This window comes from Rhipicephalus microplus, chromosome 3, assembly GCF_043290135.1.
Source record: "Rhipicephalus microplus isolate Deutch F79 chromosome 3, USDA_Rmic, whole genome shotgun sequence".
Lineage (NCBI taxonomy): Eukaryota > Metazoa > Arthropoda > Arachnida > Ixodida > Ixodidae > Rhipicephalus > Rhipicephalus microplus.
This window is the reverse complement of record NC_134702.1, coordinates 178,909,199-178,921,161: the sequence shown is the minus strand read 5'-3', so window position 1 is coordinate 178,921,161 and position 11,963 is coordinate 178,909,199. Positions and strand designations below refer to the sequence as shown.

At 47.2% G+C, this 11,963-nt stretch overlaps 1 protein-coding gene across 3 annotated transcripts in view; it reads left to right on the top strand.

Annotated features, from left to right (window-relative positions):
• The first annotated feature begins 1,990 nt into the window (after positions 1-1,990).
• The window catches only part of LOC119169737 (uncharacterized), a 76,992-nt gene continuing 67,019 nt past the window's right edge, over positions 1,991-11,963 (top strand). For 2 of the 3 annotated variants that reach the window (XM_075890585.1, XM_075890583.1), the window contains exons 1-2: positions 1,996-2,129; positions 9,888-9,951. In XM_075890585.1, coding sequence (XP_075746700.1) covers positions 9,891-9,951 — 61 coding nt within the window. In that variant the 5' untranslated portion in view covers positions 1,996-2,129; positions 9,888-9,890. Of the gene's footprint in view, positions 2,130-9,887; positions 9,952-11,963 lie in introns of all 3 variants that reach the window. The other variant, XM_075890586.1, reaches the window with a different exon arrangement.

The window sequence follows — 11,963 nt, the reverse complement described above, 5'->3', positions numbered from 1 at the left end:
AGATTTGCAGATTGATGGACATCTGCAGTAATGAGGGAGATAGGTTAGATTTGAGATTCAGTAAAAAAAAATCAGCAGTCATAATTTTTATTGATAATGCAGATTGCGAGCTTAGGATACAGGAAGCCACGCTAGAGATAACAGATAAATACAAATATCTCAGCGTATGGACGAAGCAATGGGGCCGAGTACCTAAGGTAACACGAAATATACGTGACGACTGGAGGTAACAGGAATGCAGCAGTGATGAAAAATAGGGCACTGTGGAATTACAATAGGTATGATGTTGTGAGAAGAATATGGAAAGGGGTCATGGTTCCTGGGCTGACGTTCGGCAATGCGATCTTGTGCATGAGATCAGAAGTTCAAGCAAGATTAGAAATTCAGCAACGTTGAATAGGTAGGCTTGCTTTAGAATCTCACGAGAATACACCAAATCAGGGAGTACAAGGTGATATGGGATGGACATCATTTGAGGGCAGGGAACCTAGCAGCAAGATAAAACTTGAGAAGCGATTGAGAGAAATGGGGGAGGAGTGTTGGGCTAGGAAGGTTTTCAGCTACTTGTACAGATAGAATGTCGATACAAAATGGAGGAAGCGAACCAAAAAATTGACTTGTAAATACTTAAAAAACAGCAGGTGGCCAAACCAAAAAGAACGATCGGTTAAGAAGAAAGTGAAGGAAACAGACACTGACATGTGGAAAATTGGCATGATCAAGATGTCCGCACTTGAGATCTATTAAACTTTTAAGCAGGAAATTGCCAAGGAAAGAATCTATGATAATACTCGGGGTAGTTCTCTACTGTTTGAGGCCAGGACGGGAGTATTGCGATCCAAGACATATCGGGCCAAATACGAAGGGGTAGACACGGTATGCAGTGCATGTGGAGAGGAGGAGGAAACTGCCAAACACTTGATAATGTTCTGTAAAGGGCTTCACCCTATAGTTCAGGATGATAGCGCAGAGTTTTTCAAAGCACTGGGGTTTAGGGACTGGGAGTGCAAAATAGACTTTAAGATGGTAGAGTTAACTTGAATGTTATCTGATTGGTGGCTAAATTCAAGGCACGAGTGAAAATTAAACCCTTCACTGCAAACTACCTGTCCTCAACTTCAATATTTAAAGGGAAAAAAAGGAGATAAATCTAGTGGTTAGTTCACTAATTACACGGCTAGGTGACGCTAGTTGCCGCCCGATTTAAAGGGTACAGCCACATGCATCCATCCATCGCGCCATGACTGCCCGTGGGCACCGAACCATGACCTACTACACTCCTGACCTGTTCAGATAGCGGGGTTCCTATGGGAGCGCGTGTCCCCGCTCTCGTTCAATCGCTCGCCGTAGGTGGCGCTACCTATAACCTGTTCGTCTGTTTCTTTACGGTTGTTTTGTAGGCGCTGGTATAAGAATGCCTGCATTCTGTAGTGAACTGGCGGCATATATGTGACTATTTCTTCCCATACATTGCTGGTTAAGCAAGGTGTTCAGAGCGCTTGAGTATTTATAGCACACTGGTTGACAAACGTGGGAACCCGTAGATTTACACGATGTAGGGCAGCCTATGCGTGGTAGCGTGCATTTTATTGCAAAAAAATTCTGAATGTCTTTTAGTATTATTATTTCTGAATAATTCTAAATTTTGGATCATAAATACGCACTACGAGTGCTTTGTTGGTCAAAATTTGACCACAAAGAGTGAAGATGACGTCAGCGAGCAGGTGCTGACTAGCGCCACGCCGCTCGTAGGTGACGGCCCTAGCGGCAGAAGGTATGAACTAGAACGTGGGCGCTGGAAGAGGTGCTCTCTGGGCAGGTCAGGAGTGTAGTAGGTCATGCACCGAACACCTTCCGTGGCTCTGCTGGCTCTGTAGTCGCCGGCTGCAACGGTGCTGTAATGTTTAGGTGCGTCCCGGACGCTCGCACTTTCCACTGTGTTCAGATTCTCTGCGCCTGGCGTCTTTCGCATCTTCAATAGTCAACGTCCCCAGCCCCGGATTATGGTTGGCGCCTATGGTCGGCGCTTCAAAGAAGAGCTGCGGGATGGAGAACTCCTGTCTTGTAGCATCGCAATGCACACATTCTGCCCTGCGCGCAGCAGTACGAGCACCGACGCCTGATACGATGCAAGTAATGTTTCACAGCTTCTTACATGAGAAAAATGAGCTTCTCAGTGATTGCTGCTAGGAGACGAAGTCATTTCGAGCCTTCGTGAACCTACGAGTTTTCTTCTCGAAGCATAGTGGTAACAGTGTCTACCATCAGGGTTTGTCCGTGTAATGTAAATTCAGCAGCTTGCATATACATTGCCACTTGGCCGCTAGTTACGGCGAGTGCAAGCCATGGCTGCCCGCGAGAATGGAAGACGATGTTCTGGGGCAGCGCGTGCTCTGGCTAGTTGTTTATTATTGAAGCAGCCATATTGCAACATCTCTTTGACTTGAGAGTTTATCACGTCACGTTCCTTTGCCGAAACGCGGTAAGGGTGTAGTTTTATGGGCGAGGCGTCGTTATACGTAATTATTCGGTGTTTGGTGATCGGTGTCTGACGAACCTTCGAGGTGGACGCGAATCTCTCTTTAAATTGATATAGCAGTTCACTTAGCTCGGTCTGTTGTTGTTCCGAGAAGGTCGAGTTGACATCAATCTTCTAGTTGTGCCAACTGACATGCGTGACGACATTCTTCCTGCCTGCCACGATGAGCCCACATCTGGTCACTTAGGTTCCTCTCGAACTCTTGCTCGAGTTCGACAAGCATACTACTGGCCTAAGCTTTCTGCATCAGTTAAGCGATACGTGAAAAGCTGCCGGGAACGTCAACGCCGCAAATCCCCGCCACTAAAGCCCGCGGGGCTTCTTCAACCAATAGAACCACCCAGAGCGCCATTTGATCAAATAGGAATAGATTTACTGGGGCCCTTTCCGCTATCATCTGCCAGCAACAAGTAGATCGTAGTAGCCACCGACTATTTGACGAACCACGCCAAAACAAAGGCACTACAACGCGCTACGACTTCCGACGTCGTCCAATTCTTTATGGACCAGATCCTTCTTCGACATGGCGCCCCGTCGTGCGTAATCACAGACAGAGGAACAGCATTCACGGCCCAGCTCATTCATGACGTATTCAAGCTCAGCTACACGAGCCATCGCAAGACCACGGCATATCATCCGCAGAGCAATGGCTTGACAGAGCGACTCAACAAGACCATCGCTGACATGTTATCTATGTACATAAATGTTCAGCATAAGACCTGGGACCGTATGTCACATTCGCGTACAATACTGCCGTCCAGGAAACTACGCGATTCATGCCTTTCCGTCTGGTCTATGGATGTGAGGTCCAGACCATGCTGGATGCGATGCTTCCACACAATTGCGATCCTTTGATCACTCCTGATGCTGTGCAGCTTACCCAGTACGCCGAAGAAGCACGCCAGTTAGCACGCCTACACATTACGCACCAGCGTAATGTGTAGGCGCACATTACGCACCAGCAGAGTACAGACGCATGCCGCTACAACGTTCGCCATTGACAAGTTGATTACCATCCAGGCGATCAAGTTTGGGTGTGGACTCCAGTCCGATGCCAGGGATTGTCAGAAAAACTGCTCAGTCGCTACTTCGGACCATACAAAGCCTTGCGACGCGTGAGCGATGTGAACTACGAGATAGTTCCTGACCGCGCCTTATCACCACGACGGCGACGGCACTCCTCGGAGATTGTCCACGTGGTGCGCCTCAAGCCATACTTCCCGCGGTAGTGCGACTGCGCATGAACCATATCGCTGTTTTTGTGTATGCGCGTATTTTCTGTTGGTTCACCCCGACTTTGCCTTTGTACTTTCCGAGCGTCAGAATGATGCCGTTTTTTGTTTCCTCAGAGGGGGAATAATGCCACTTGGCCGCTAGTTACGGCGAGCGCAAGCCATGGCTGCCCGTGAGAATGGAAGACGATGTTCTGGGGCAGCGCGTGCTCTGGCTAGTTGTTTATTATTGAAGCAGCCATCTTGCCAGTTTTCGGTACGTCTCCCCGTCGGCTCAGTTCTTTCTAGTTGAAGACCTTTTGTAGCACGTGACAATATATATATATATATATATATATATATATATATATATATATGACGTGGTGCTATCGGTCTTAGTTCAGAAACGGAATGACTGTAAGGCTCCGTTGCCAGCATTCCAGATGAGATAACTCGGCTGGTATCGTATGTTGGAGCTTAATATGCCCCACTTAAAAAAGAAAATGAATGCGATTGCTGTAGTTGTAAACCCTGAGATAAATGCAGCTGCACTACTGTGTAACCTGAGAAAGTGCGTAACACGGGCACGCAGCGATTTCCGTTCGCTGAGTTCCCGCTGATCTGTTCACCGAAGAGTCGATGTCGCCAAGGTTTGAAATTAGCAGATAGGGCTTCCTCGCCACAAGTAGGATCTTGTAGATTCATTCGCACACTCGTTGTACAACTTGCTCGCTGTTTTCTGCCGTGCTTTATCGATTTCCTGGCTGGCAGCAGTTGAGGTGCGTGTCGTCTGTATCCAGTTCTGTTTTACCCTTCAAATGAGGTGTATTAAGTATAGTGTAGTGGCAACAAAGGCTACCAGTGTCGTGACCGTGCCGGCTTACAGAAAGCGTTTTGCGATACAGGCGGAGCAGTCCGATACAGGCGGAGCAGTCCGGCAGTGATGACTGCCGATTTTTCGGCAATCATGGTTTTTAATGATAACGAAGGCAGTGAGCAGAATATTCACGAGGTGACGCGAGAGATATTAGATAAACACAATTGTTTTGGTGTATAGGTAAGGAATAGGGCTGAGTATTTAAAGGGGCTCTCCAACACTATTTAAGCACCTATTTTTTATTTATGGTTTGCTTAGATCGATATCTGAAGATAATTTTGGCATAGGTCTAAGCACCAATATCAAATTATGTGGTATTCTAATCACGCAATAAAGTCCTTTCATCGCTGCCGACCTGATCAGCACGAAGTGGCACCCGCCTGAACTTTCCGGGTGGAAGTGACACCGGATAGCGGCCGCCATATGATTAGATAAATTAGGTTAAAAGGAATCATGGTGTAGGATCAAAACTGAGGTCACTAATTTGTCAGTGCTTGTACATGTCACTCCAAGAATACTGACACCTCGAAGGCTGCAACTTCTCCTGGGTATGTTTCCAGTGTACCTTGCCTCACTTCCCTGCTGACATTTTTTATATCCCATCATCGCCCTTCATCTCAACACTTGCCATCCCCGACGGGCTCGCGTTCGAGCCACTCGGCGCTTACCCCACCAACATTTTTTCCCCGCGCGAAGACGCTAACCTTTTGGTACAACAACTGTCGAAGTGTCCGCAACAAAGTAGTGGATTTACATGCGCATCTGTCTGCGATCCCGTCAAATACTGTCGTGTTGCTCACAGAAATGTGGTTGTCAGAAACGTGGCTGTCAACAAAAAAGTTCGCTGTCAATGACTGACAGCGAACTTTTCGACACTAGCGAATACACAGTGCTCTGGAAAGGTAGCTGTAGTCAGGGTGGGGGTGTCTTGATGGCTTTCCCAACTCCTGTAGGAGTGAACCACCGGCAAGGCTTGGAACATGATGGTCTAGGGACTCTTTTCATCGAGTTTTTCTTACCGCACAGCATCGTGCTGATCTGCTGCCCACCTTGACTAAAGGATGCAACGTATGAGCACCTTGATTCATCCCTCTCATTGGCCTTCAGCAAGTAGTATACCAACATTTTGGTATTTGGTGGCTTCAATGTTCATATTGACTGGACTTCACGTATACGATGACCCTCTCCCACACGACTGCACCCACAACCTACTCCTAGATGTCATGACGTCAGCCACTCTCATCAAAGCATATTTCAAACCCACATACTCGTCACGAAATGGTACCTCTGCCTCCGTAGACCTTTTGTACGTGGCTGACCCAACTCGAGTAACCTCCTGCACAATAAGTGAGGGCCTGTCTAACAGCGATCATCGGGCCATTGAAGTGTGCTATTGCTGCAGTGTTACCCGAAATGGGCACCATACTCGCCAGGTGTAAAAATTTTACCGCAATGACCTACTAAGCTGGTGCACCTTGCACCCTGGTGCATGAACTCATCTGGCAATGACTGCCTTTGCAACTAAGAATTGCGGTGCGACATGGCATCGGCAATCAAACGCGAATGTATACCATCGTGCACCCGAACATCCATGTGATGGCACCGCCTGTGGATCACCCCAGAAATAATGAAGGCAGCGAGACAAAAACGATAGCTGTTTCAGAAGGCCTCCAGAAGGCAATGCCCCATCACTTTGCTACCGGCGAAGGCCCACCAGCACTCCCTCAAGGCACCGATCCACGTAGAGCATCAACGCTACACCACCAGGCTGGCTGAAGAAGCTACGGAGCACCCCAAGGTGTTCTTGTCTTACGTGAATAGTCTTCGGTCATCATGTCACCATCCAGGCTTCATCATCCAGGGAAAGCTTATCGACCGCCTTGTGAAAGTCTCTGCTCTCTTTGCTGAACAATTTTCTTCCATCTATGTTGGAGCTCTCGCCAATTACACCTAGCTACTTGGGAAGTTCTTTCCTTGTGATCAAGGAACGCATCCCACTCAGCTTCCCAACGACTCGCGTGACGATTCCCTCTTCCCCTCAGCTACTTTTTCACCAGAAGCACTGTCCTCCGTCATCTCTAAAATCAATCCATTTCCAAGCCCTGGTCCCGATGGCATGGCACCCACCTTCTTTCGACTGCTTGTGCCCCAAGTGCTTGTATCCCTGTGCACTGTGTTCCAATTCCTACTTGATCATGGGACTGTTCCTGCTTCTTAGAAACGTGCCTTGGTTACCCCTTTTCACAAAGAGAAATCCTCCAAGCCCTCTGACCATCTCAAGAACTATCACCCAATCTCCATCACGTTGATCATATACCGTACGTTTGAATGTGTTCTGCACAACGAGTTCCTTGACTTTCTCGAGCGGACAAAGCTTTTTCCCTGCCTCAGCATGGCTTTTGCCTAGACCGCAGCTGCAACACAGCCCTGGCTACCTTGAACCAGATCGTAAGGCACAATCTTCACTACCGGAAAGAAACCAATCTCATTCAGCTCGACCTAAGCAACGCCTTTGACACCCTCAAAATTTCTTTCATGCTGGACAAGGTGAAGGAGGCGGGTATTCATGGATGCCTGCTCAGATGGCTGCCTACATTCTTGATCGGGCGTAGCCAACGTGTCTTATATTGTGGCGCCCACTCTAAGAGGACATCAGTGCCCTCAGGAGTGCCCCAGGGGTCTGTCGTTGAGCCGACCCTCTTCCTGATTTACGCCAACGATGTGCCCCAGGACAACCGGTTCCCCCTTGTGCTGTACGTGGATGACACGTCCATCTTTGCATCTATTCTCTGTCCCACTACAAGTCAGGATCTCCAGGAGTGCCTAATGGTGATCGACTCTTGGATTCTTTCAAACCATTTGAAGCTGTCCTCGCTAAAAGCAGTGTGATGAAGTTCTCGAGTGCTCGCCTGCCACTCTCTTCTCCCACAGGATTTGCTGAAAATCTTAGGTGTTGTGTGCACCAGACTTCAGCCTTCAGGTTGCAAGCGTCGCTGCTAGTGCCCGCCACGTCCTTGGCTTCGTGTCCAGTCTCTAAACCATGCAGCCTTGCTCCATTTGCCCTTCTGTACACATCAATCGTGCTGCCTATCCTTGGATATCGCTGCGTCGTGTGGTCACCCAACCAGCAGCATCTTATCGTCCACATTGAAAGCGTAAAAAGTAGAGCCTCGTGCACCCTTTACGCACGCTCCGTAAAGTCTCCTCCGGTGGACTACACTACCCACATGAAGATAGCCAAGCGGCATCCTTTGCGACCATGCCATGCTGTAACCCAAATGCGCCTGCTCTGTCGTCTACTTGAAGACTCCCTTACAGACACCCCATTATGGTCAGCAGTACGTGTGAAGAAATGGTCGGGTCAGCCCGAGCCTCTGCACACACAAACTAAATGTCACGGCTCCTCCGCCATGCGCGATTTCTTCACTCTACCCATGAGCGTTCGCGCCCCTCGCACCAGCGCAGACTCCAAATGCATCTGCTCCCTGTGCAGTCGCCATCTGTCCAACTATTCATGATGACCCCACCCTGTCCCTCTTCACCCGCCTTTCTTTCTTTTTCATTGTTTTCCAGTGACAGGTAGCAAATGCATGCGCGTAAGGGTCTTTCCTTTCTGTTTAGCCTTACACATCACCGGAGTGCTCTTCGTTTCAAATAAAAAAAATTATTTTAAATATTATTTTCATCGAACCCTGCACAGACACGGCCACAACAAACAAGATCCCTGCGATTACACAGCACGACAGAGACACTGGCTGCCATTTCGCCACTAAATTTTTGGCTTGTGCAAGTCAGATGTTCATACGATAGACCTCTCTCTCCTTTTTTTCCTCTTCTTGTTTTTGGGAGTTTGCGAGCTGTCTCTTTCCACACATGCGCTATTGAAGGGATGCAGTGAACTATTGTTTAAAGGGCAGCTCACCGAACAACGAGCAAAGGGTCAACAGTACTTCACTGTCTTGGCCGTTCCACAAGTTTCTTTCTCAGAATAAAAGAGGTAGTGATTCGGAATGTTGTAAAGAAGCACAGCAAATATCTCGCTTTGGCACAGTAGCTCACGTTCTGGCAAGCGAGGCGTCTGGCCCCACGTTCGTTACTGTGGCAACAAGGTGGTTATTACTTTCAAAAAAAAAAAAAAAAAAGACGAGCAACAATGTGGTGCAAGCTTCTCCTACATTGGTGCTTCCAGCTTACTTCATTGGGGCAGCCCTCCAACTTCAAAGGCGAGTGAAATGTGGTCGAGTGACCCCGCGAAAATCGACTTGAGGGTCTGCATTATTTCTTGTACTTTGAATTTTCAAAGTCGAATAACTTCAGACTGCGTGCCGTTATCACTGCCGTTATTGCTGCATTAGTCCGCCTGTAAGTCAGTCTACACAACACACGAATAAAACATCGGGGGGGGGGGGGGGGAAGCTGAATAGTGTTCGAGCGCCCCTTCAAGGGAGTGCGGAAGATATGTAATGGCCAGAGGTAACAGGAATGCAAGTGCAATGAAAAATAGGGCTCTAAGGAACTACACTAAGAATGATATTGTGAGAAGGAAAGGTGTCATGGCTCTTGGTCTCGCATTTCACAATGCATATCAGTATGGTTGATTGGTCGAGTTGGTGGTTCATGGTGGTTTGAAATACGAGCATGATATGTAGACAGGAAAGACGTGGACAAGCAGCGCTTACTACCAACTGAAAAATTAATTGGATCGAAAGCTGTGAAATATATTCTTACAGAAGAAACATTTCGTAAGCACATATGATTGCACCACGCCGCAAACCAAACATTACTAAACCGATGAAATATTTGTGTTTATCGGCCCCACCTTACCAATGCCCACTTTTGCCTTATTACGATTTCTTAATTCCAATGGCAATCCATCACTGTCCAAGAGCGCAAGCTCCTTAAAGGAGAGAGCTATTGGCCGTTTGCTCACGCAAGTCAAGTCATCACGCACTATGTTTGCAGCTTGAATGATAAATCTTGTGCGCTCATCTTTGTGTTTCTTAACCACAACTGGGCTGTGAAACTCAACTTCACAGCCACATCTTCTGACGTGTTGTGCCAGAAAATCATCTTTGCCTCAGTGAAGATTAAACTTTCAGTTGGTAGTGTGTCACAGTTCTGTGTGCCAATGTGGTCGAGTGTTGCACACGCTTGGTGGTGATAGTTGTACTTGGAGGGGCTTGTCGTTTTTGGAGCTCTTTTTAACTGGAACTGTTTCGTTATAAGGAGTATCTAAATAATTATTTGTCATGCATTACAGGAAATGATGTGTTGTGTGATGACTAACAGATGCCCAGCAACACATCGCAGCAAAAAAGGGCAAGGTAAGAATTTTTCTGTCAGTACCCGTTCTAGTGGGTAGAAATGACTAGGGGAGAGGCTACCTGATTGGTGGCCACAATCAAGGCATGAGTGAAATTTAATGCTTCTCTACATAGTGCTAGTATTTTATATCACAGCTCTGTGATGGGTGTCGCCACCCTATCCAAAGGGTACAGTCTTATCCATCCGTTCATCCAGCTTTGTTCATGAAAGCGCAGACTGCGACACTTTTCAGCTAAAGGAAGCTTGGTCATTGCATTTGCCAAATTTCTTCCGGACATTTTGTGAGAGCCTGAAGGAAAAAAAGACAACTGTGCCTGTGTGGGTAGGTTAGCTTTTGCAAGCCGCATGTCGGCGCCATGTGCTGTAGGCAGAATCGATCATCTGCAAAAGTGTGCAGTTCTTTTTTTTTTTCTGTAAAGACAATGATGACAACAAGAAGTGTTAAATTACCTGATTGGTACATGTTTTTTTACTGGAACCGTCGCGTCTTCAGATGTTCACCCTTCCGAAACCATGCATGGGTATGTTCTTATTACGGGACATTATAAAGAAATCTAGTCTTTAAACTGTTTAGGTACATAGTGCTTTATGCAGTCTGCATTAAGCCTTCTTATGTTCGGTGCAGCTGAATTACTCCTATCCACAGCTGAAAGTAACAGGTTCCAACAAACTTTCATTTAAAGTTCTCTGCTGGAATCTGGTGAATATTGCATAGAGCCAACTTAAATTTAAAAGCAGGGAAAGCGTAGTATTCATTGCATGTTCAGTGAGGCAGCCTCATGTGAAAATTGTACATCTACAAGAAATAAAGTTACATTTAGTTGAGCTGCTCATAGGTGGGCAGTCATTCATAAGTAAACTACCAAAACTGATAGAGGGATGATGTATAAGCATATGTGCCAATCTTACAGTTCGTTTGTGGAAATATTTATATATATTTCTATTGCAAAATGTAATTAAATTGAGGTTTATGAAACGGTGCGGCAGAATAAGAAAGAATTTCTGTGAATGCAAAAAAGCAAATGCCAACTCGAAACTGTAATTTTATTCAAATGTGCTGTGCATGTATTTCCATAATAATTCATTCGAATGTTCTCGTGATTGTGGGTTCTGCATGATTTAGGGATATTTCGTGCTGTGGTGTCACAAACATGAATACACATGACCTTGGTGAATTGTCAGTTTTTTTTGCGTGTAATTACAACTGTGCAGTATGATTAGTTTTTGGTATTTTTGATATATTGAGTGGGCACGTCGGCTGGTCATCTTGTAGCACCATGTTCAAGCCGCTTCTTTTCTACGTGCAGATACTCCTGTGCGGTGCAACAGCAATGGCCAGCGCACATCAAGATGCGACCAACTTCGTCATCGAAGTACGTAATACTACTTCCACGCAAGCGCCAGCCATCATCGACGAGGGTTGGGCAACGCTGCTTCCAGCGCCATCAACGTCAACTCAAGTGGATAAAAGACGCCCCCCATCCTCGGATTCTTTCAGTGGGCACGTCGGCTGGTCATCTTGTAGCACCATGTTCAAGCCGCTTCTTTTCTACGTGCAGATACTCCTGTGCGGTGCAACAGCAATGGCCAGCGCACATCAAGATGCGACCAACTTCGTCATCGAAGTACGTAATACTACTTCCACGCAAGCGCCAGCCATCATCGACGAGGGTTGGGCAACGCTGCTTCCAGCGCCATCAACGTCAACTCAAGTGGATAAAAGACGCCCCCCATCCTCGGATTCTTTCAGTGGGCACGTCGGCTGGTCATCTTGTAGCACCATGTTCAAGCCGCTTCTTTTCTACGTGCAGATACTCCTGTGCGGTGCAACAGCAATGGCCAGCCCACATCAAGATGCGACCAACTTCGTCATCGAAGTACGTAATACTACTTCCACGCAAGCGCCAGCCATCATCGACGAGGGTTGGGCAACGCTGCTTCCAGCGCCATCAACGTCAACTCAAGTGGATAAAAGACGCCCCCCATCCTCGGATTCTTTCAGTGGGCACGT